The 26,544-nt window shown below is 44.9% G+C and overlaps 1 protein-coding gene across 2 annotated transcripts in view; it reads right to left on the bottom strand.

Annotated features, from left to right (window-relative positions):
* STXBP1 (syntaxin binding protein 1) overlaps nt 1–26,544 on the bottom strand; it is a 52,761-nt gene that overhangs the window by 12,162 nt on the left and 14,055 nt on the right. For both annotated transcript variants that reach the window (XM_088455482.1, XM_088455483.1), the window contains exons 2-17: nt 21,067–21,116; nt 18,821–18,902; nt 18,303–18,379; nt 15,978–16,056; nt 15,746–15,849; nt 12,628–12,776; nt 11,734–11,818; nt 9,437–9,567; nt 7,852–7,959; nt 7,692–7,752; nt 7,535–7,600; nt 4,320–4,400; nt 3,626–3,764; nt 1,780–1,889; nt 924–1,025; nt 549–634 (exon numbers count right to left, since the gene is read on the bottom strand). In XM_088455482.1, coding sequence (XP_088311608.1) covers nt 549–634; nt 924–1,025; nt 1,780–1,889; nt 3,626–3,764; nt 4,320–4,400; nt 7,535–7,600; nt 7,692–7,752; nt 7,852–7,959; nt 9,437–9,567; nt 11,734–11,818; nt 12,628–12,776; nt 15,746–15,849; nt 15,978–16,056; nt 18,303–18,379; nt 18,821–18,902; nt 21,067–21,116 — 1,510 coding nt within the window. The remainder of the gene's footprint in view (nt 1–548; nt 635–923; nt 1,026–1,779; nt 1,890–3,625; nt 3,765–4,319; nt 4,401–7,534; nt 7,601–7,691; nt 7,753–7,851; nt 7,960–9,436; nt 9,568–11,733; nt 11,819–12,627; nt 12,777–15,745; nt 15,850–15,977; nt 16,057–18,302; nt 18,380–18,820; nt 18,903–21,066; nt 21,117–26,544) is intronic.

Below are 26,544 nucleotides of genomic sequence, written 5' to 3'. Positions count from 1 at the left end.
AAATACACAGCGTCAGAGGCCATGTTTAGTTGGATCAGAGGAGAGTAGCTATAGTAGAACTTAGGCTACCACAAATGTTGATGGCACGACCGATGTTGGAGTGTTTACAGTCTCCATCACAAATGCACAGACCACGTAGCCTGAAAGTGGGCGTCTCACCCAGTGGCGGCTCTAGGCACAAGCTAACAGGGCCGTTGCCCGAAGCGCCATAGCCTAAAGGACGTAGCCCTGCCTGAGCTCACCATCAGCTGGCTCAGGAGGAAAAGCCTGCCCTCCCCGCCCTTCCGCTGGCGTTATTGGTTAAACGCTCAGGGGGAGGGAAGGGGAGCGGCAGTGCAGCACAGGACGGCACTGGGCACAGAGAATCCTAGTACCGGGCCTGGTCTCACCGCACGTACAATCCATCGCACAATGGAGCAAATAGGGAAGGTTGAAATTAGCATGTGCATATTCGGGCAAACGCCATTGAGAGAACCATCTGTGAATCAGGCCCTAACCACAGCATGGAGGCAGTTTAGCTTGTTCCAACGTGGCATTTTCACACCAACCTTACAGCTGTTGTACTAAAAGAGGCGGAGGAACGCGTGGAGATGTACGGGTAGTGTTTTGTGTCCAGCTTGTCTTCGATGGTGTCCTGGATTAATGGGAAATTGTAGAAATTATTGTACAAAAAGGATGAAGAAATGCAGGCGTGGATAAAAGAAAAAATAACAAACAATAAAAGCAAACAAATGTAAACAACTAATACCGGAAAGAATAAAAAACATTTCCAATGAATCAATGGATATTTAGTTCCCATCATAAAGTGCATTGTCCCACCCTCTGCTCCGACATATGGATTAAGCGTAAAAAAGAAGAAAATAAAAATCAGTGGCTGTGGTAACATCCCTGTACCTGCTTCCATGCAAGGCTAACCCTCTCACCTCCATGATATCTTTGACGACTGGGGTCCATCGAGACAGTTGATAGGTCTGTTCACTTATTCTCTCTTTGCGGTCTGGTTTACTCCTGCGACGGAGCGTGGACTGAGGGTTGAACAAAATGTCATCATGTGAAAAGAGGGGCTGTTATTTTTAGGTGCATTTTCTGAAAGTCAAGAAACGCCTATTCTGCTTGCCCGGACCGACTGTCCCACACTATATACTCAGAACATAGACCACACCCACTTATGTGACATCACACATTTTGGACACCAAAGTTACATGTAGAACCACCGATACGTGTATTCAGAAGCAAAGGCTGGTACCTGCAGCATTCTGTATATTGGGTGTCATTTGTAGTACAGAGATGATCCTGATGACCTTGAACTGCTAACAATTTGTATGTAATAGAGATTACATATCATTAATCACTGAGCATCTGTCTCTGTGAGTTTCACTTTGTTAGAATGATCCTCCAATCACAATGACTGTGTTAGCATGATGCTCCAATCACAATGACTTTGTTAGCATGATGCTCCAATCACAATGACTTTGTTAGCATGATGCTCCAATCACAATGACTGTGTTAGCATAATGCTCCAATCACAAAGACTGTGTTAGCATAATGCTCCAATCACAATGACTTTGTTAGCATGATGCTCCAATCACAATGACTGAGTTAGCATGATGCTCCAATCACAATGACTGAGTTAGCATGACGCTCCAATCACAATGACTTTGTTAGGATGATGCTCAAAATTTCAAGGCTAGTACACTTTATCCTGAACAAATGTTTTTGCCCGCTGACAATGGTCCCTCCCCCCCCCCCCCAGACCTTACCGCCAAGAAATATACATACATCAGTGATGATGGGGACACCTAAATGGCCCATATTGGTGATAATTTCGCTGTCTTCTGGTGGAATCTGTGCGTGTTGGATCAACTTGTTCAGATTCTCCTCAGTGATCCCTGAAAGATTAGGAGTATATTAATCGTCCATCTGTTCTCTCTCCTTTCCCTTATTTTATCAGTTGTTCTTCCCTAATGGTGGGTACACACTACACGATATGCTCCCTGAGCGATATCGTGTAGTGTTGTCCAAGGCAGGCTGTGCTCAATGTCGTTCATGACATTGAGCACAGCCGCTGAACGATATCATTAACGATATCGTTCAGCGCCGGGCTCTCTCCCCCATTCCCTGACATGCAGCAACCTGACGAGATCGTCAGGTTGGCCTGCATGTCAGCCCGATGAACGATGATGGCGAACGACCCGCGGGAACGCGCGTCGTCGCCATCGTTCATCGTTTTGATGTTAAAAATGGACGATAAAGTGGACGACTGAACGATATCGTTATCGTTCAGTCGTCCACTTTATCGCCCAGTGTGTACGCACCATAAGTTTTCAAATCTACCACAGATCCTCACAGCAAAGTCTTTGATGTGGTATGATTGAATCTTTCTTATATGTTTGGGCAGGGGCGGATTTTGCCTAAGGGCTACAGTCCCTCTCCCCCCATCCTCACCACCACCACCTTCAGTAAAAACCTGCCAACACCAGTGAGTCCTCAGTGAGAGCAGTGGTTTCATATCGGAAGAGCTTTCTGTGATTTGAACGCCATAGTGGAAGTCCTAGGGGAGAGGTTTTCTGCCTCTGGGACTGCCAGTCCGGACTGTGATTAGCAGACAGCAGAACTACCAATGGGAAGCCACTCCCCTGCTATTCCGCCAGATTTTAATCTGCTACTAGAAGCTGCAACAAATGATATCCCAAGCAGATTTTTTATTTATTTTAGTTTTAACACGTCCCCCTCAAGTCGACAGGTAGGAAATCGCCACTGTGTGTGGGACATATTGCTGGTCACAAGAGAAACAGGTGCATACATTACCATTATTCCCCACTCACAATGCCAGACCCCACCTGCAATATCTGCCATCATTGTTCTTCCACTTACAATTCCTCCCTTACTCTTGCATATACTGTATAACATACATGTAACATAATCAAGGGCAATTATAATAGAAATGACGTCCTACCACCTCTCTAATCTGGGATGTAGTCTGCATCCTGGTGTGCGTTATGCCGACGGTCCAAATACCGACGCCAAAATCCCATCAAGTCGGGATCCCGGCACCAGTATCCCGACTGTCGGCATCCCGATGGTAAGTATCAGGGTGTTAGGGGGAGGTTAGCGTTAGCTGGCGGGGTTAGGGTTAGGCATTAGGGGGAGGGTTAGGTACCAGGGAGAGAGTGTTAGGTTTAGGGTGCAGGGAGGGGGAGGTTAGGTTTAGGCACTAATAAGGGGGGGTTAGGTTTAGGCACCGGGGAGGGAGTGTTAGGGTTAAGGTAGGGGTTAGGTTAGGGGTAGGGAAAATGCTTACCTTTAGTTCCTATGGGTGTCGGGATTCTGGCTGTCAGGATGCCGCTGTCGTTATTCTGAATAACGGCATCCCAAAAGCCGGGATTTCATACCCAACCACTCTAATCCTGCTGCCCATGGCCTGTAATTGTAAGGCCTTTCCAGATACCAGGGCCTGGGAAGCTGGTTTTGGAGCCAAGGTGTCTCAGCATAAAAATACATAAGAATTTGTAATCATTTATAGACTATATACATGTTCACTATGTAGGCGGGAGAAGGGGCACTGCATAAGAGGCCAGTGAAGCTGGGAAATTCCTGTAACTGTAGTCTGCATTCTTCCACTTACCATTCTTAAGAAAGATGTACAGGAGAATGATGCGGATCTTATCATACGTGCTGACATTTCCATCCAGGAGGATGGGGACGATGGCCCTCATGGGATCCTTAATCTTCTCTCCCTCTGCATCTGTGCCCATCGCAAGATCCTAAGAGATAATGCCAAGGTGAATCACAGGGCCTGATTAGGTGGTGGACGCAGTCTTGATATTTGTGCAATTCAGAGATTATTTGCTACTGCGCATGCGCAAAAGTCTTGGAAACCCCTACGGAGAATTCATACCATTAAGTTGGAGTGTCATGGGCGTTTTGGTGAAGCCACAGAGGCCATGACTATAGAAAGTTCAGAGTATGACACTGCGCCAGCCATAGGGAGTCGTAAGTGTGGACGGTGATCGCAATGGTGCGCCGATGGTGGAGTATTTGAGCCGGGAAATTTGCACTGTCCATGGACATTGAAAGTGGGGGTCTCAGGACTTGCACTGTCCGTCGCTCGCTAGTATAGAAGGCGGAGGCTGAAACTAGCATTTGCATTTTATTGTAGCAGAAATCGCACATGCATTAGCTCCAACCTTTGATTCTCTGCCACCGTCAGTTCCTCCTAGCCCTAGATATAATGCTGTAATAACAGCAGCTGCTGCACAGTTATACTCAGATGCTGAAAACCAAGTTACATTTCGAATACATTACTTTCTGTTTCTCACCTGTTCCACACGGCAGAGTTTATCCACAGTTCCCTGATAGTGCTTCATGCAGTCTTCAGCCAGGTGTAAGTGAGTGGAATACTGCAGAGAACTCATTATATTAATTACTGCATTTTAAAGGGAATGTTTACAACAGGAGGAATATCTCTATGTATGACCTAGCAGTATATGGATGATACCTGCATCTGGGGAATGCCTGGGTGCATTCATTGGAAAAAGATACGTGTACTAAGTATGCGATCCTTAATAAATGGGCCCCTATATGAGATGGAAAAGAGCCCTGAGCGCATAGTTTAGGCACTGGCACAGTCAGGGGAGATATGAGCAGATGAAACGTCAGACAGGGACTGCCTGTATATATAAATGGCAGCATGAACAGTGTTACCTCTATATACTGACTGTAACAGGAGCAGTATTAACTGTATGTACTGACTGTAACAGGAGCGGTGTTACCTGTATATATAGACTGTGACAGGAACAGTGTTACCTTTATATACTGACTGTAACAGGAGCAGTGTTGCCTGTATATAATGCCTGTAACAGAAACAATGTTACCTGTATGCACTGTCTGTAACAGGAGCAGTGTTACCTGTATATACTGACTGTAACAGGAGCAATGTTACCTGTATACACTGACTGTAACAGGAGCAGTGTTGCCTGTATATACTGACTGTAACAGAAACAGTGTTACCTGTATGCACTGACTGTAACAGGAGCAGTATTACCTGTATACACTGACTGTAACAGGAGCAGTGTTGCCTGTATATACTGACTGTAACAGAAACAATGTTACCTGTATACACTGACTGTAACAGGAGCAGTGTTACCTGTATATACTGACTGTAACAGGAGCAGTGTTGCCTGTATATACTGCCTGTAACAGAAACAATGTTACCTGTATACACTGACTGTAACAGGAGCAATGTTACCTGTATATAGTGACTAACAGGAGCAATGTTACCTGTATACACTGACTGTAACAGGAGCAGTGTTACCTGTATATACTGACTAACAGGAGCAGTGTTACCTGTATATACTGACTGTAATAGGAGCAGTGTTACCTCTATGTACTGACTGTAACAGGAGCATTGTTACCTGTATATACTGACTGTAACAGGAGCAGTGTTACCTGTATATACTGACTGTAACAGGAGCAGTGTTTACTGACTGTAACAGGAGCAGTGTTACCTCTATATACTGACTGTAACAGGAGCAGTGTTACCTGTATATACTGACTGTAACAGGAGCAGTGTTACCTGTATATACTGACTGTAACAGGAGCAGTGTTACCTCTATATACTGACTGTAACAGGAGCAGTGTTACCTGTATATACTGACTGTAACAGGAGCAGTGTTACCTGTATATACTGACTGTAACAGGAGCAGTGTTTACTGACTGTAACAGGAGCAGTGTTACCTCTATATACTGACTGTAACAGGAGCAGTGTTACCTGTATATACTGACTGTAACAGGAGCATTGTTACCTGTATATACTGACTGTAACAGGATCAGTGTTACCTGTATATACTGACTGTAACAGGATCAGTGTTACCTCTATGTACTGACTGTAACAGGAGCATTGGTACCTGTATATACTGACTGTAACAGGAGCAGTGTTTACTGACTGTAACAGGAGCAGTGTTACCTCTATATACTGACTGTAACAGGAGCAGTGTTACCTGTATATACTGACTGTAACAGGAGCAGTGTTACCTCTATATACTGACTGTAACAGGAGCAGTGTTACCTGTATATACTGACTGTAACAGGAGCAGTGTTACCTCTATATACTGACTGTAACAGGAGCAGCGTTACCTCTATGTACTGACTAACAGGGGCAGTGTTACCTGTATATACTGACTGTAACAGGAGCATTGTTACCTCTATATACTGACTGTAACAGGAGCAGTGTTACCTGTATATACTGACTGTAACAGGAGCAGTGTTACCTGTATATACTGACTGTAACAGGAGCAGTGTTACCTGTATGTACTGACTGTAACAGGAGCATTGTTACCTCTATATACTGACTGTAACAGGAGCAGTGTTACCTCTATATACTGACTGTAACAGGAGCAGTGTTACCTGTATATACTGACTGTAACAGGAGCAGTGTTACCTCTATATACTGACTGTAAGAGGAGCAGTGTTACCTCTATATACTGACTGTAACAGGAGCAGTGTTACCTCTATATACTGACTGTAAGAGGAGCAGTGTTTCCTGTATATACTGACTGTAAGAGGAGCAGTGTTACCTGTATATACTGACTGTAAGAGGAGCAGTGTTACCTGTATATACTGACTGCAACAGGAGCAGTGTTATCTGTATATACTGACTGCAACAGGAGCAGTGTAACCTGTATATAATGACTGTAACAGGAGCAGTGTTACCTGTATATGCTGTCTGTAAGAGGAGCATTGTTTCCTGTATATACTGACTGTAATAGGAGCATTGTTTCCTGTATATACTGACTGTAAGAGGAGCAGTGTTACCTCTATGTACTGACTGTAACAGGAGCAGTGTTACCTCTATGTACTGACTGTAACAGGAGCAGTGTTACCTGTATGTACTGACTGTAACAGGAGCAGTGTTACCTGTATATACTGACTGTAACAGGAGCAGTGTTACCTGTATGTACTGACTGTAACAGGAGCAGTGTTACCTGTATATACTGACTGTAACAGGAGCAGTGTTACCTGTATATACTGACTGTAACAGGAGCATTGTTACCTCTATATACTGACTGTAACAGGAGCAGTGTTACCTCTATATACTGACTGTAAGAGGAGCAGTGTTTCCTGTATATACTGACTGTAATAGGAGCAGTGTTACCTCTATATACTGACTGTAAGAGGAGCAGTGTTTCCTGTATATACTGACTGTAAGAGGAGCAGTGTTTCCTGTATATACTGACTGTAACAGGAGCAGTGTTATCTGTATATACTGACTGCAACAGGAGCAGTGTAACCTGTATATAATGACTGTAACAGGAGCAGTGTTACCTGTATATGCTGTCTGTAAGAGGAGCATTGTTTCCTGTATATACTGACTGTAAGAGGAGCAGTGTTACCTGTATATACTGACTGCAACAGGAGCAGTGTAACCTGTATATAATGACTGTAACAGGAGCAATGTTATAATGCTAATAGAAGGGAAGTGGTTCCTGAATGTAATGAAAGCGAGTGGATATCTGATTATTAACGGGTCGGTCACCTTGCTCAGCTCCTTCTGATACTGCGGCATCTTCTTCAGCATTTGGGAGAGATCCCTCATGGTTGCCTATGATAGAAAGAATGAATCCAATTACCATCTTGTCATACATGTAGACATGTCACCAGGTAGACGTATTATATCCGTATGGATCAGTCACCTTGTCCCCTGTGTTCATCCTTTTGCTGGATGAGAAATCCTTTAGAGAGCGAGTTACTTCTCTGTGCATTACAAGAAAGGGAACATGACATCAGTTTGAGCGTTCTTTATGGTTCTGCTAGAAATGTGACTGCAGCCGACACTTGGATCAGAGTACTTACTGAGACACCTCGGCAATGTGCTTGTGACGCAAGCCCACCCAGAGTTCATCATCTTCATCTAGCAACACCTCCTTTACTCGCTGCTCTCCTATGCCACTGGTCTCATACCTGTTACAGAGACAGGTAGAATCATAGCTTCTGTATCTCACTCACTCGGTGGACTATTTAAAACATAAAAGCTTCAAGCCATTGTAAAACAAATCCCTCCAGTATTGTACATCTTATGCCGGGTACACATTAGACGATGTCTAGTGCGCCCGACATCGACGGTGATGCAACCTGGCGGGAAAGCTGGCATCGGCAAGTGCATAAACACTTGCCGATGCCGGGACCGATGGCGGGGGCATGCAGGGCCGACGAAGGATGTCGTTGACGACACGCGGGAGAGCAAATCGTCAGCGACTTAGCAGGTACACACAAGACGATGTTCCCAATATGTCGTTCCGATCCACCAGCACAGACGTCATATCATCTAGTGAGTACCCGGCTTAAATCCAACTACCGTGTATGGTTTCTTACACTAGACTTATCACATAGAAGCTGATTCACAGCCTACTAACTACAGTATACAAAGTGAGAAAAGAGCTCTGCTGACTTCATGAGGCTGTGATAATTATCATATCCAACCAGCAGATTACTTCATGGGCGGGATGCATGACGCATCGCAATTTGCATGCGATATATTCCGCCACTCAAACATGAATGCCGGCGTTAAATACACCAGTATGCATAAAGGACAGCTCTCACGGCAAGAGCTATAAACTGCAAGAGAGGGACTTACAGGTTTTCTGGCGTCCTTCTGCGCATCTATAGATGCTGTTACTCGCCGCATCCAAACCCAGGAATGTATCGCTTCAATGTATGCAATCAAACCCAGGCATTTTCAGGGGTTTAACCGCATTTCTGACATTGGTGCACCCCGCCCCATAACTTTTTACTAACACATGATATTAAACAGACAATAATTGCTGACATGGAACTGGTATGAGAGTCCGACAATCAAAATGTCGACATGGGGACACTGAGTTTGATCAGGTAATGCAATACTACAATCTAAAGCATCATGTTTGAAATTGTGAAGCTGATACCTTTAAAATGTTTTATATAGTCAGTGAGGGCCTGATTCAGCGGTGCGTCTTTATGCTAATGCCGAAACCGATTTCTTTAAAACGCCCACATGCAGCGTCTTGCACCTGTAGAATTCCATCTCGGTGCATTTCACCAATGGCGTTCAGTGTTAGCTGTGTGCAGCCGCTGTCACCGACACGCCTGCATCTGCCTAACCACCCCCCTCTTACCTCCCAGGAACGTCCACTGAAAACCCCAAGCCCTGCGCCCAGATTTACAGTATGCTGCATCTCGGTGTGGTATACAATGGAGGTGCATGCCTGGTGCGACTCGGACGCATGCACAGTACAAAAAACATTTTTCAACTGCGCTTATGCCGCCCCTGCGTCCACCTCTTAATCAGTCCCACAATGCTGTAACCTCCTTTATAAAGTAGAACGTATTCTCCTGCTTCTATTTATATATCACCATGTAGCATAGTTAGACCTGGGTAAGGCAATAAGGTGCCCAGCCTTACTTGTAGACATCGTTCTCCACTGGCAGGAGGTCATAGCTCATGGCCTGGAAAGTGAGTTCATGCAGAACTGGAGACACGGGATCAAAACCTCGATCCAAGATAATGAGTTGTGAACGAGCCTTGTCCGGACCCTGGCCGAGGAGAGAGGATTATAGATGGCGCGTCTCAAGCATACAGGGCTCATTGCCATCAAATGATTTGTACCTATGTATTCCCATATTTTGCAGTGCTACATAGAACAAGTCACTTTTGCAATCAGCACTACCGTACTCATCTGTGCAAGTCCTCAAGTCATGGTTTTCTGATACAGATCAAATCAATAAAACTTTGCTTTTTGTTACATAGAGATCTATTACTAAGCAGTTTTAGGAGACAGAGTGAAAAGTGATAAGAAAGTGATAAGTTGTCAGCCAATCAGCTCCCAACTGTCATTTCACAGGCTGTGTTTGAAAAATGACAGTTGGCAGCTGATTGGCTGGCACCTTATCACTTTCTTATCACTTTTCACTCTGTCTCCTAACACTGCTTAGTAAATAGACTCCATAATATTGTGAAAACATTTCCTTCGCTTACAGCTTTTACCACAAGGTATAAAATAAAAGACAATTTATGATATTATGAATTAAATGACGCTCTCATTGCACACAGAAAATGATTGGTATAGATAAGCAGAGAGCATTAAATGCGAAATGTGCTCTTAGGGCCTGATTCAGAGCCGCTCGTAAGCGGCCGCTCGTTCGTTCCGAGCGATGTTCGCCCAACTGCGCATGCGTACGGATTGTAATACGCATGCGCGAACCAGTCAGTGCGGCCGAAAATCGTGTGTTCGCTAAATAGCGAATGCCTGCTATTTTGAGTGACAGGGTGAGGCGTTTGTGGGTGGTAACAGGGGAAGGTGCTTGAAAACGGGGAGTGGAGATCCGAACGCAGGCGTGCCAAACGGTCAAAACGGGCGTTTTAAGGGTGTGCATAATTAATAAAGCAGCGTCATCGACCACGTCACTTGGTTGTTTTATAGTCAGAACTGCTCGCATGATTGTGGTAGGAAAAACCAACCACAAGAATAGCGAGCAGTTCATACGCCTTTCGATGTACTCGATTAATCTAATAAATAGCAGACATGACGTATGATGCGAGCGGCCAGGGGGCGTTTTTTTAAAAATTACGTTCGCATGTTTTGTTCGCTCGTTCAGACATAGAGGCGTGAACTGACCGCAAAGAGCGAATGGTCAATTTAAATAGCCACCCCCTTTTTCTGAACGAGCGAGTGCAAATAGCGTCCGGCTCTGAATCAGACCCTTAGTTTGGTGAATGGAAATCTAAAACAAATATGTGAAGAAATATATATAGACATAATAAATAAATGCTTTCCCTAACAACATATGTATCCAGCATGTTAATAAACAATGTGACACAATGTTTTAAATGACACGTAAGCTCAGCAAATAACATCCACTTTACTGAAATGTATTTAATCATGGTGGAAACCAACCAATCAGAATTTATTCTGTATTAGTTTAACTTCAACAGCTGATGTCTGAATAGCTGAGGTGAGCCACAACCGTGGCTGCCAAGAGGAATTGGGCCCCGATACAGTGTTGGGGCGTGGTCATGCCACATGTGGTGTGGCTGTGCCTCTTTGGGGGCGTGCCTTCTTCTACCCTACATATAAAATCCTCCATTGGTGTGTGCACCATTGGCCAAGGCATGCAGTATTGCAGAGCGGCAGTAAGCAGGTTACAGTTTCCGCCAATCACACATAACAGGGACATGCCAGAGCCATCAAGCATGCCAGGCCCCAATGCTTTATACCCACCACTCCCAATCCTACCCTCAGCACTATATGGCTACGGCATTTATTAAGGATCTTTGTCATCTACAGACAATGAAGGCAGCCATTTGCGGGACTGAACTAATATTAGTGAGAACGCAGTCAATGAGGTTATTAGGAATCAGTGCCTCGTGCCTCTCTGATATCACTGATTCCTAATGAATTGATAGTCTGAATTCTCTTAAATATTGAAACATCCCTTTAAATAAGAGGTGCTGGCTGTAGTATATACTATTATTATCACAGTGGGATAATAAGACAAACTGCTGCACACAATAACCTTCTTTTTTGACAGGAATACATTAGTGTTATCAAGCATCTAGGAAACAATCTGTTGAATAAACTGTAAGGGCTAAAAAGGCTTTTACATCATATCGTATTGTTACAGTTACAGAAAGCCCTTATTAAAGAATGATTTATCAAGACATTGTTTTTGCCAATTGATTGTGCTTTGTCGGTGCCTCACCTCCCCCATAGTTGGGTCGTCGGCTTTGTAGGCATCCAGCTTATCTTGGATGAGCTGTGCAAGCATTGCATTATCTTTGTAATCCCTGCGGAGACATACAGGGGATAATTAATGCACTTATACAGTCTACTTACACAACAAAATGTATAAACATCACCTCTCATTCGCTTCATTCAAATCTATAATTGATGCAAGCTGTGCGGTGCACACAGATAAATTGGGCCCACACCGCTCACCCTGCACCGATTTAATATAACTACATTGCGGCTGCAGGCGCCATTTTCCCGGAGCCAATTTCTCACCTCTGACTAGCCCGTATACAACCCATTGCCACATCAGGGGTGGGGCTGCAGGGCAGTCCAAAATTCAAATAGGGGAGCCACACCAACTGCAAGTGAGTCCCAGCCATCCATGTTTGGCTGCATTTGGAATGGCAGTTGGTGTGGCTCCCCTATTTGAAATTTGGACTGCGCCGCGGCCCTCACCTCTGGAGCCGCCACTGGTCGTAGGTGACAAGCGATCAGACCTGTGTGACTCCAAATCGCTCTGGACTGCTCTAAATTGTGTCTGCAGGCTAAACATCGGTAGATCCCTCCACATTCGGAATTGCATGCAACTCTGAATTCGGCTTAACCCAAACCCTCCCCCTAGTGCCTAACCCTAACCCTAAACTTAACCCTCCCCCTAACCCTAATACTTATGGTGGGGATTCTGGAGCCGGGATTACAAATGCTGTTGGGATTCCGGCTTTGGTATTCTGAGCAACGGCATCCCGACCGCCAGGATGGTGACTACATCCCATATCTCCTACTCTGACAATTAGATCATACACCTGCCTTCGTATTCATCCATTTCTTTATAGCATCCTACTCATGCTCCGCATTGCTCACTCACCCCCGGTAGCGCACAGCCGGATACTCTTTCAAGGTGGCGCACAAGGTGGCTAGCTGCTCCGCAAGACGCTCCAGGATCGGGTTCTTCATTTGAACCTTGTGAGGGCTGTAAAAACTGTGGAAGGAGTCGGGGTAATCCAAGGAGAACACCTAGAGTGGAGGGAGGGTAAAGCAGGTTTAAAAGGAAAGCCATTCTGGCTGCTATGTAACTTAAATGGAACACTATACTTATGTTATTAATATTCGGATAATATTAGGATAAGTAATGTTACTATTGTATGTGTACAGCAAATAATACCAGTATGTAGAGTGAGAACTCATAAGCTTGGATGTTATCACTTTAGTGTTCACTAGACAAACCTGTATATTATAAAATATAATGTACCCCCTACTGTCGCAAATTCACCAGCTCATTAAACAGACTGTCTGGAGAGGTTGTGGAGAGGGGTAAAGGTATCAGAAGTCACCGCAAACTAAAGTAACCTGCATAAAAAGCTCTCTGTTTTTATATGGTCACAGAGCCTCTCAATGGCTTCTAAAACCCATGTTATATACAGCAAGGAGGAGTGTATTATCCTATACTAGGAAAGGGACTCGTGTCACCTCAGTCTTCCTTAAAGCCCCCCCCCCCCCCCCCCCCCCCGCCCGCCTTGCCCCACCTCCTGCTTTATCCAGCTCCGCCCCTCTCTGTCTGCTGCTTCATTCCACCCTCCTCTCTGTTACCCCAGTTTTCTGGGAACGATGAGACCGGGGTCTGCGTCCATTGACGCAGATTTCCTGGCCTGACAAGCTGCCAGGACCTAGTCAGGCTGCGGTGAGTTTCAGCTACCACAGCCTGGCCAAATGAACAACAATCTCAACCGATGGTCGTGATTATTCTGATGGTGATCCCAGACTGTGACTTAGTTTCTGCAGATGGTCGTGACTGTTCCGATGATGATCACAGACCTTCCACCCACCTACATGTGGCTTTAATAAATTGCATTTTATCGGCCAGCTATTTGTTTGTAGTCTCAGGCAGAGGCCATCAAGCAAGCATTTACATATTAGTCTTCCCAGTGCCATCCTCAGAAACTGATCGGGCCGATAATTGTACAGTGTATGGCCGTGACCAAGCGGCAATTATCGATCTGTCGGGCATGAGATGCGATAATTGCTATTCGTTTCTCATAGTGGAGATACTCACCATCGTACGCATAGACCAATTATCTGACCATGGGCCTGATTCAGACCCACTCGCGAGCGGCTGTCCGCTCGCAAGTGGGTCGATGGTGTGCACTGCGCATGCGCACGACGGAGGGAGCTCCGTCGTGCGCTTGCACGAGACGCGACGAGCTAAGGACTTTCCTTCGCTCGTTGTGTCTGATCAAAGGGGGCGTGCTGTCGATGTTGATTGACAGCACGCCCCCTTTGGTGGGCGTGCCGGGTGCGTGCCTCCCAGACGGGGGCGTTCCCAAGGGAACGCCTACCGTCAGAAGCCGGCCCCACTGACACCCCACTGACATCACTAGTGATGTCAGTGGGAGTGATTTTGGCTCTGATAGAGCCAAAATCACTCCGGGCCTTGCGGTTGAGAAACTCAACCGCAGGCTTCGGCTCGCACTGGCGATGGTCGCGATGGTCAAGACCACTGCGACCATCAACCTGCACGCTCGTATAGGCTGTGGGTGGTGACCCACAGCTATACGAGCGTCCAGGAGGACGCTCCATAATTATGGAGGTGGGCCCTGATTCAGAGCGAGCGCTCTGGTCAGAGCGTCCGGCTCTGAATCAGGGCCTATGTACGGCAATATCAGATAAATGGTCTGTCTGTCTCCTGGTGAGTTTTATCTCAAGGTACATGCCCGGCATAATCATTTTTTGACTTAGGGTTGACTTTGATAAATATAGGTTTGTTGATATGGCTTAAAAAGATAGCTACAGCCAAATATAATCTGATATCTCAGAGTATCAACTATCCCTAATGTATACTATGTGTCAGTTTTAATTAAAAATACAACATTAAAAGTCCCCCAAATATTGATAAGACTATTAGCATATACTGTAAATTCATTATATAGTCTGAGAGAGCAGTGATTCCAAAGAGAAAGACTTTAGTTTAGATAGCAGTTAAGTTCCTTTTAAACATGCACTTGATTGCTGTTTTTCTTAGCTGTCCTCCTACAAATAATTATCTCCTTTTCAAAATCTCTTTTTTGTATTTAAACATGGATTTGGTCTATTCAAGTGGGCCAAAATAAACTTGTACCTGTGGGATAAAAAAATTTTTTTTAAGTTTATCATATATTATTCAGTTTTTGAATGCTATCACACTTATTAGCATGCAATAACATGAGCTTGCAAATCACTATCCTCTAACCAAATGTTAGAGCATACAAACTCATACTTAGGGCTCTATTTATTAACATTATTTTGACTAAAATAAAGTGAAAAAGGGAGTTTTCACACCCTTTTCACATTATTTTAGTATCACCTATAGTTATTACAGGGCAATTGGAGTAGAATTCGTAAAATTCTACTCCAACCCCTAAGTATCACTTATTTTTAGTAATCAGATCGCATTTCCCATAATTGCAATGGGAAATGTGATCCGACCTGGGAGAGCGCTGTAATAATAATGCCACCTGGAGGTTGTGTTATCCAGGGTCTCCCCCGGTTACCGGACCCCTGCCCTGCTCCCCCGCGATCGCCGGGGCTTAGCCCTGGGGGGGGGGTTGCAGCGGCGTCCGGTCGGTGCATGTGCGGGCACTTTGTCACTGTGTTTTTTGCGAAAATACAGTGACTAGTGTGCGGAGGGGATTCCCAGGGACAAAGCTTTATCGCAAGCTCTGTCCCTGCAAGGGATTTGTAGTAAATCCCTGTGATATTGCCTGAATTCGCAATGCGAATTCAGTCGATAATATCACACTACAATCTGCATTCAATATGCTGATTGTAGTAAATAGAGCCCTATAGCCCTAACGTTGTGTGATACGGATTTACTGAACATGCACAGGAAGCGCCTACTTAACATATAACCCTGATCGCTTAGGTCAGTAGTAACAGTTACTTTCTCCTCAAATGCTAAAGATCCCTGAAACATATGAAATTACCTCAGGATTATTCCTGGGACCACTCACCTGTGACTCATAGGGCAGGAAAGCAATGTTTATCTCAGTCAAAGTCTTGATGACTTTGGAAGCTCGCGATTTGACCAGCTCATTAAACAGACTGTCTGGACAGGCTGCGGAGAGAGGTTGATATCTCAATATTGATCAATGGTAGAAGATAAAGAGAAGATGGAGGGAGGCACATGACAGAGGAAGTAATGGGCGGGAGCTAAGACCAGTTCTCCGCTGTGGACGCACTTACAGTCAGTAAAGAAGACGTGTGCAGCTTTGTACTTAGCGGAAGGAGGATCTTTGAAGTCGTTGATGAGGGAGTGAACAGACTGCAAGAGAGAGAAGAGCGTGAGAGACAGAGAGAGAGGGAAGGAGGTGCGAGGAGAGTGTGACCGAGAAAGAGACAATGGCAGCAATTGTTCTTGAGTGACGCACAAAGAGGTAAATCTAGAAATATTCACAATAAAGAGACACAATTACTGCCCTGACTTTTAAGTCATTCTATGGAGGATCATTATCCATATGGCAGAATAGGGTCCAGGTTGCTAACTGCTGACTGGGACTGAAGCAGTTTGCTGTGTTGTCCCTTGCTCCAATGCTGCACAGCTCCATATCCCGATGTCTCCACATCTCATACACAAACATATAATAACTGTGTTCTGCCAGTAATAAAATGATTATACACATGTTTTTTTTATGTTGGCAGACATACATAATAACAGGACTTTTATAACATCATGAAAGGTTTGACAGAATCACTGAATCGTAATTATATGAAGTATCAGCAGGTAAAAGAAAAAAATTGTATTCGAGCGTTAAAGCGAGTCAGAATGAAATACATTAAAACTGATCTTCTGTAACCATAACAACCAACCAGATACAAGTTTTGATTGGTGAAATGCTAGCTAAACTTAAGGTGCCCATACATCTGCGACAGATCGCCGTGATGCAGGGATGCGATGGGAAATTTCCAATCGCCCACCGGAAATTTCCGAACGCCCACCATCGATGTTCTGCGCTCCGTCGCAGGATCGCAGACATTTGACAAGTTAAATGTCCGCGATTTGACAATTGAGATCATTTTTTGATCGCGATCGTCAAATCTCCAAAATCCAACATGTTGGATTTCTGCGATCCTGCGATGCCGGGTTGCAGCATCGTGGGATCGCGGCAATCCGTCGCAGATGTATGGGCCCATAAGGCTGGGTACACATTAAGATGACGGATCGGTCAGCAGACCAATCCGCCATCCTAGCGGCCGATTGGTAAGCTATATGTTACCTATTGACCCCTTGATGTGTCTGGGCAGACATTACATCTGGCGGGCATTTAAATTTGCCCGCCTAGTCGGGCATTTAAATTTGCCCGCCTAGTCGGGCGCCCGCACACACATGCAGAAGCACCAATATATAATTTATAGTTGGACATGAGTATGTTTTTGTTGCACTAGACACACATATTATTACTGGAAGTGTGTATCAAAAATCCATTTGCATACACCTATGTACACCTTTACGCAAATGATCCTTATGATAGATATGTCATAATAATGTCATTTATTTAAATTTACTGGCCACACTGGCTAGAGCAACCTGCTTTTCAAACGTCAGATAAACTTTGTCAGTTCAACCTCTGGTGCTTATTAACTGAAAGCCCTGGGTGTGGTCCTGTCTTTTTAAGCCATGACCCATACTCATCTTTAAAATTAGTGTGCTTGGTAGAGCCAAATGTGGCAGAGCAAAGATCATTTGTCTGAGAGTCAGTGTAGGGACTGGCCAGATGGGAGGACTGTGAAGTGGTTGGTAGCTTGACAAATTATTGCAATATATTGGAACTAACATTCCCTGTTACAGGAATTACAGTTTGAAAAGTAACTGAGTGCCGAGTTTGTATGGAATTTTTATGTAGATGGTGTGGTCACATACCAAGGGCACCCCAGATGGTTGAGTGCAGTTGATGAAGCCTGTCATTTTTATATTTTTTTATATATATATATTTACCGTACTTGGGGCCTGATTCAGACCCGATCGCGAGCGCACAGCGCTCGCAAGCGTGTCGATGGTCCCCCAATGTGCATGCGCAAGCCCCGGAGCGGGACTCATTACAATAGGGGTGGCTGTCGATGTTGACTGACAGCTCGCCCCGTTTTGTAGGCGGGGCGGGGGGGTGGCTACACAAACGGAGGCGTTCCCGAAGGAACGCCTGCCATTTGTGGGCGGCCCTACTGACATCACTAGGTGGACTTCCTGCTCTATTAGAGCAGGAAGTCCACTGGGGCTCGCAGCCACGACACCCTACCACAAGGGTCTCGTCGCAAGCCCGATAGTCGCGATGGCCTTGACCATCGCGACCATCACCTGGCTGATCGCATAAGCTGTGGGTAGTCACCCACAGCTATGTGAGCGGCCAGGAGGCCGTCTTTAAAAAAAAAAAAGGGTTGCCCTGATTCAGAGCGAGCACTATCAAAGAGTGTCCGGCTCTGAATCAGGCCCAGGATTCCTTTTTTGTTTTTGTTGATGTTTGTTATATGTGCTGAATGTATGCTCTGTACTATTTTCTGTACTTCATGTTGTACCTTTTCAGAGGGTGTGATCAAATACACCGCCTCCAGGCTGGGCAGCGGCTCCCTCCGTTTATTAATGTCTTCAACAACTGCAAAAGACAATGAACAATTACATCAAACTGCTTATACCAAAACACTGTTTAAACAATCACTAAGCCTAGTAATAACTTCTGTACATAAAAGATCTACTGATAACATTCTCCAATACGTTTCCATACCCAATACGTTTCCATACCTTGGCTCACCTGCCTCGGTGACTGTCTGAATGTCAGCTATTATTCTAGGCTATCAGTCAGAAAGCTAAACAATGCCAGCTGTAGCCTCTTTCAATAGACATCATGGGTGCGGAAAATATCCCCACCCACAATGACGAGACTGTTACTTATATGTGTATTTGTGCATGTTATTAGCAGCGCTGTCATAAAAGACACAAAAATATTTGCCTTAGGGTTTAGATTTAAATAAAACCTAACACCTTTTTATTAATTTTTTTTTATTCGTTACTGCTGTACGCAAGATCCTCCACTCACTTGTAATCCCTTCAGTCATGATATCCGTCATCTTGCAGCATGACGACAACATGCGTGTGCTGAGCTGATCCACCACTAGGACCTGGAGGAACACGTGACAAAATCAAACAAAAAGACAAGAAAGAATAAACACAGCTTAAAAGAATAATAAAAAGGTCAAGAGATCAAGTTTGGGACATTGAAGAGGCTTTTTACTAATGGAGCTACAGAGCTATCTGACACTTTCCATAGTCTGCTTATTGGGGAACCTTATCTTCGATGGCCTGATTTCTACACGCTGTTGTCCCTTCTATTATACAGACTGGGCACGTTGGATGTGTCCAGAAAGGATCATGGGAGGACAACGTGGATCCATTTTGGCAATGCTATTCTGTATACGTCTATTCCCCACAAGGTCTCCCTTTTCTACTCTAAAAGCCATTAACAAATTGTAATATGATTTTGCTTTTTCTATACCTAATTGCCAAACTCTCTGGTCCCCGTGAGTGCAGCGTTTTCACTGATGTGTATCATTCCTCTACCTGTCTTGTAGTTGCTCTAATATAGAGGTCCAATGGTAATTCTACTTCCCTGTGTTCCGGGACTCCGAGTTTTGTGCCTTCTTAAACAATCTATTAACCCTAAGGGGGGAATTAAAATGCTGGAGGAGGGTGTGAATTGCCGTTGCATCAACGGTAGACCGTCTCGCATCCTCTGCCTGGCGGGCCGAATCCCCGATTCGAACAAAAGTGTCTTCACACACACTGCCGTTTAATTGGCAACTAGAACACATAGTGCAAGTGATTTAAAATATACAAATGGCACCCCCTCTGAAAGTGCATTTGACATCACCATTGACCTAGTGCAGGCCTGGCCAACCCGTGACTCTCCAGCTGTTGTGAAACTACAAGTCCCAGCATGCCCTGCCACAGTTTTGTTATTAGGGAATGCTAAAACAGTTGCAGAGCATGCTGGGACTTGTAGTTTCATAACAGCTGGAGAGCCACAGTTTGGCCAGGCCTGACCTAGTGTTATGAAACAAGTTCCTTTGGGGAAAAGGAAATTACATGAATTAGTGAGCACCTATTTCCTCCCATATATCAGATACAAATTTGTTTCTGCACTGTACCATGCAAAAAATGACACCTAGGTCATAATATCCACCCTAACCTGCCCGTCATCCAAGGGCAATCCTGTGCATTCCCCACCATGGCCCTAACTGTATGGAGTTTGTATATTCTCCCTGTGCTTGCGTGGGTTTCCTCCGGGTGCTCCGGTTTCCTCCCACACTCCAAAAATATACTGGCAGGTTACTTGGCTCCTGACAAAAAAATTAACCCTTGTTTGTATGTGTGTGTGTGAGCATGTGATAGGGAATATAGATTGTAAGCTCCACTGGGGCAGGGACTGAAGTGAATGACCAAATATTCTCTGTAAAACGCTGCAGAATATGTGTGCGCTATATAACTAACTGGTAATAAATAAATAATGAATTTGTGACTTGCAAAGCTGAGAACAGTATACCAGACTAATACCTGTAAAGATACCTTTCAATGCATTCGGGACAGAACTTTAATGTGAGTTCATATCCAATGGTTTGTGAGAACAGGATCTAATTGACAACACCTGTTACATCCAGTGATACATTTATTTGTTTTTAAGTATCTCATTGATTAATTTTTTTATAGTTAGCGCTTGTATACCTCTTCTTGCCAGTTTGAAGTTGTTTTTTGGGTACAGGTGTACCCATTTAGAGGTTGAAAGCTTCTGACAGAGGCGCAGAGTTAAATAACCATTTGTTTCTTTAGTAATGAAAAGGCAGCTGGTATATGGTTAGGAGCATTACGTCACAGGGGATGATCAGAGTGAAAAGTGATAAGAAAGTGATAAGGTGCCAGCCAATCAGCTCCCAACTGTCATCTCACAGGCTGTGTTTGAAAAATGACAGTTGGGAGCTGATTGGCTGGTACCTTATCACTTTCTTATCACTTTTCACTCAGTCTCCTAACACTGCTTAGTACATAGACCCCACTGACACACACACACATACACACACACTTACAAACAAACACTTACCATACAGTCACACACATACACAAAAACATACATACGCACACACACACAAACACACGCACATACATACATACATTTACCACACAGTCACACATGAACACACAGCCACATACACACGCAAACACACATATACATACATACATACACACACTTACCACACAGACACATACACACACACACACACACACACGTACCTTCCACTCTCCTTTCTTCTTAACCTTCCGGATCACATCGTGCATGATCTCTGCAAGAGAAATGGGCATTTCAGGTCAAAATCCACAGAACATGAATGAGTGTAAATATAGTAATATTAGACATGAACATATTTAGATCTATAATGAATGTCGTCGTGTTACGAGATAGTAACTTCATTAACATATGCTACCATAGGGTTAAAAATGGTAAAAGGGTGAATTCTGCATGACTAGCAGATGTGAGGGAAGGTGGGGCTCAGTGACGGATATCACATACCTATAACAATACATACATCCTGAGAATGGCCAGCTGTAACCGGCCTAAAAGGTCTAACAAGACATAAATACAATGAGGCCCTATTTTTCTGTATGTGTCTAGCACTAGCTGAACAAATAATGTACCCTGGACATTAAGGGACATTATACCAGTCAGCTCCGCCTCCTCACTCACCGAGCATCACTGAAAGATCGGGTCCCAGGGAGGAGTTAAGACACTGAAGGGAGGAGTTAAGGCACTGGGAAGGAGAGGGAAGCCAATCAGGAGAAGGTGTGTTTGTTACGTGGGAGGGTGGTGGCAGCGATCGCCATGGACGCCGTCTCCCCACCAACCCCCCCCAATCCCTGGAACTGCCACTGGAGTAGCTTTGCAAGACATATCTGTGCTCAGGTCTGCTTTGATGACCGACTATCGAATCTGAGATTGACACTGATGATGACAAACATTGATGACTGACAAGGGTCCCTAACAGACAGAATTGAGGATAACTAAAGACATATCAGATTCTGACACTCAATGCTGAGTACTTTTTATGGTTTTGTCATTATCACGTATTTGCACCAATAAACTGTATTTCTATATTTTTCTTAGCTTATATTTACCGACTCACACAGAACAAAGTGAATGACGCCTATCAATCAAGTAGCATAACATTACAGTATAGGCGACTAAGGGGGTCTATGTACTAAGCTTTGGAGAGAGATAAAGTGGATAGAGATAAAGTACCAACCAATCAGCTCCTCTCACTTTACAGGCTGTGTTTGAAAAGTGACAGTTAGGAGCTGATTGGTTGGTACTTTATCCCCGTCCACTTTATCTCTCTCCAAGGCTTAGTACATAGGCCCGCTAAATTCCATAGGCTCTAGACATTAGCCGTGTGATACATGCAGGTCTTGGTTCCATAACCCAGGCAAGGAAGAGGGTTATGCCAGGTTTAGAAACTACTGCTGGTAAATTAAATATGAGGCATCCTTTCTTTTTCAAGCTCTTCAAGTTTAAGTCATTACCACCCACAGTGCACTAAAGAGTACTATTGGGGGCACTTCTTTGGCCACATCATTAGGAGGGGTAGACCACTGGGCCTTCTGACAAGAGACCAATGAGGGAACAGGAGTGTGATTTGACTATAGGAGGGTATGTAGTGTGACACCAACACCCTGCCCTTTCTCCTGCTGTCATTATATTATAGGGATGGCCAGCTGGGAACCATCAATGGTTTCATCCACTGCTTTAATACTTGCTGGGCAGTGGGTCAATCAGAGAGTGGGGGTGGGGCTTCACAGGTCATGTTAGGGGCGGAGCTAGGTTCCATGTCTTTGCGCAGTGGATAACCATGAATCAGTGGTTAACCATCGATGGTTATTAATCATCTCTTTTACATTAGCAATGCAGTGACTGGCAGCATGGACGGATGCTGACTCGGGAGCCTGAACGGGAAAAAAAACCTCCAATTCCGTCCAAACTTAACATGGCCTATCAATATACACTTTGCTCTGATCTAAAAAAGGCAGGCACTACAAATCTACTAAGGCAGGTTATCCCAGCAAACCATGTGAGACTGATATGGACATAAACTTCTCCATCGGGCCAGTGAGGCTTGAAGCAGTGCTTCATACAAATAATAGCAGATGCAACATAACCCAAACTATTTGTTCCCTAGGTTTTGTTTTTTTGTACCTTAAGGTGCATATCCACTAGCAGTTAGTGGAACGACAGTACACTTACAACATTGTAATCGTACAGTCGATAGATATACCCATAAGGTGAAATACCTTAATAAATTGTAATCTTAAGGACCACAGATTTTATAGATATAATTAAATAGGTTTATCTAGATTTTCAAATCAAATTCAAGTTAAATTGTTTATTGTTGTCACTACAACATAAAAAAAAATGCATAAGTGAAATTACTCAATCATCACTCACATAAAATTAAAAATACACAGTAGTAAAGGGCTATGCAGTCAGGATGCCGACGGTCTAAATGTCGACCGTCGGCATCCCGACTGTCTAATCCTGCCAAGGGTCTAATGACAGGCGTCGAAATCCCGATGCCCGGCATCCCGCTCGAAGGTAAGCCGGGCACCGGGTGCGGACAGCCGCGGGGGGAAGGATTAGGTTAGGGGCTCCCGGGGGAAACTTAGGGCTAGGCAGTCCCCCGGGAGGGTTAGGGTTAGGCATGGGGAAGGGGGGGTTAGGCACCCCCGGGAGGAGGTTAGGGTTACGGCACTCCCCCGGGAGACTTAGGTTTAGGCTGCGGGGAAGGGGGGGGGGGTTAGTTTTAGGCACTTAGAGGGGGGTTAGGGTTAGGCACTTGGGGGGGAGGTTAGGGATAGGCACCCCTAAAGGAGGGTTAGGATAGGGAATTAGGTTAGTGGTACTTACCTAAATTAGCAGTCAGGACCTTCACCGCTGCCGGGCTTCCATGCTGCCGGTGGTAAATCATACTGATTCCATTAAAGATTCAGGGGCCCATTTATTAAGGATCTCATTTTGCAATGCGATCAGGGCATGCAGTACCGCCCATGATCGCATTGCAAAATGCGATCATACCGGCCAATGTATAACCCGGCACATGCAGGGAGACGGGCTCCGAAAAGAGCCCGTCCCTGCGATGTGGCCGGAGCGCATTACAGGCTGCTGCGCATGCGGAGTCCCGAGGACTGCACATGAGCGCCGCCCATTGCCAGCGGAGGGATCTGGAAGATCCCTCCGCTGGCTGAAATGCGGTGAGTGCCCATAGGCTACAGCGGCTAATGCTATCTTCAGATAGCGTTAGCTGCTGGGGTCAATATCGGAATGCTTCGCATTCCCGATATTGATACATTTGGCAGCATCGCATCCCCCATAGAAACCTATGGGGGAGGCGGCTGCCGGCGGCAATGGAGGGATCGCAGCAGGTATCGGAGGATACTTAGTATTTGAGGTAAACCCCCGAAAACAAGTGTTTTCGGGGAATTTACCTCAAATGCAGTTTGATAAATGGGCCTCCTAATACGTTTCTTGGAGGGCATCAATGAGAAAAGCGAGTAGCATGGATGACTAGCATCAGAGATAACTTATTGGCCTTAGTTATACTCCTCCTAGAAAAAAATGTCATCCAACTTAGGCAGGGATTGGCCAATGATTCTCTCAGCAGCTTTAACTACTCAAAAGGCTCTCAATCACGCAACGATAGAAGTTCACAAGTATGGGCTTTGATAGGCCCACTGCTCTGAGCCTACGTAGGAAAAAAAGGCATTGCTGAGCTTTACCAACCACAGCTAAAATCTGAGAAGACCACGATAAATCCTCAGTAAAATGAATACCTAAAAACTTAACCCTACTAAGTTCTAACCATCCCTACCTCCTCACCATTCAAAAACAATGGCTGTGGGGTGTTTTACCTAGATCTCCTAAAATCTATAACCACTTCCATTGTTATCTTACTATTTAATAACAAATTGTTATTCTCCCCCCACTTAGCATTTCCTACAACAACTTTAAAGGGAACGGTCAATGTTTCATGCCAACCTGAAGTCTAAAACCTGCAGCCTATCCCTCACCATCAGGGCAGCGATATACACATGGCACAAACTCACTGCTCACAATTACCTTTATACACCATTATACTACTGGCTCACTGACGATAATAGGTCACATCTACAGCAATGTAATACAGTATGTTTCTGCCTTATCTGCATGTTCAGTACAGATATGCTAATATACCGCCTTGTTGTTGCTTATCTTCCCTCTTTAAGCCGCCCACATAAACACTTACATGACAAGCGACTCTACAATTTAAATCGCAGCTGCAGCGTCAGATGTAAACTATTCTTATTTATTAAACGAGAACGCCGCATATTTTAAATGTACATCTCCCAACTGGCAATAAGATGATTTTCCAAACAGTATTACATGTTTCTTCTGCTTTCTGTTGGAAATACAACATATATTACCACTAAGGGGGTCAATTCAATTAGATGCCAGTTTGCGAAAGTGGATTTGCAGCGTAAAACTCTTGTGCATTGCGGCAATGCGCGCACCCGAGAAATGGGAGATTCACTTTGAAATGGAGATTCATGGGGATCGCGGCAATGTCGTATGACTTTTCTACAAAAAGCGACCTGGGAGAAGTGCATGAAACAGTGGGGAAACCTCCCAAAAAGTGACAACTGAGATATCATATAGAAGGCTATTAGTGGCCATAAGCAAAGTATCTCAGTATCTTAGGTTCTAAGTTTTAACATTTATTATTATTATTATTATTATTCTTATTATTAATCCTTCAGTGGTGGATTTTACCTAGAGACTGCAGCCCCCCCCCCCCCCCCCCCAGTCCATGATTGCACTGGCTACATTGTGACTAGCAGTGACTTCTCAATGGAAGCTCTACCTGCCAGTCACACACAGGGCAGGCAGCCCCAGGGAGGAGGTGTACTGCCAGTCCGGGCTGCAATTAGCAGAGAGCGTGCCATAAGTTGGTAGCGGAAGCCAATACAATCTCTAGAAGCCAGTGTTCTCTGCATGCATGGCCAGATCCATTGCGAAGGCGCCGGGCTCCCGGCCCGGGACTACAGTGTCCCCTTCTCTCCTCTCCTCTGCTACAGCCGATGCGGGACTTCGGAGAGGTAAGTATAAAAAATATGGGTGCAGGGTGTGCGGTGTAGGCCCCCCTGGACCCAGGGGCCCGTGTGCACCGCACACCCTGCACCCATTGTAGATACGCCCCTGAAAAGTACTCAAACATGGCTACAACATTCAACATCATTAGTATACCGGACAACTGTCCCGCATTAGGTGGGACAGTCCTGGTTTTGAGGCCTTGCCCCTCCTGATCAGAACGGCTTTGTCCCGATTGGGCTGGAATGTTGGGAGGTGTGGTCTCATTCATTTGCAGTGAGCAGGAGCCGCACGCACCTTCCATGGTGTGCAAGACATGTCAGAAGCACTATCCACACCCCTGTGATGCCCTTTCACTTGTCCCAGGCCCCCAACAGCAAAACCTGCATATAACAAGTTGTGTATTTATTGAGTACTAGTGATCCTCCCTGACTCACACAGGAACAATTTTAAATTTAAGGCGATAGTCTTTTGTAACCGAGGTCTTATAAGATTTCCTTGTAGACGACATGAATCGTTTTCCCTCCTGACGTCAACACAAAAAGATTTAGTTTTGCCTTGACGCGCAAAAGAGCCACATAAAGCTGTCTATGAGAAAA

Source organism: Taudactylus pleione, unplaced genomic scaffold, assembly GCF_031769625.1.
Source record: "Taudactylus pleione unplaced genomic scaffold, aTauple2 ptg000656l, whole genome shotgun sequence".
NCBI lineage: Eukaryota > Metazoa > Chordata > Amphibia > Anura > Myobatrachidae > Taudactylus > Taudactylus pleione.
This window is presented reverse-complemented; position numbering and strand designations above follow the sequence as displayed.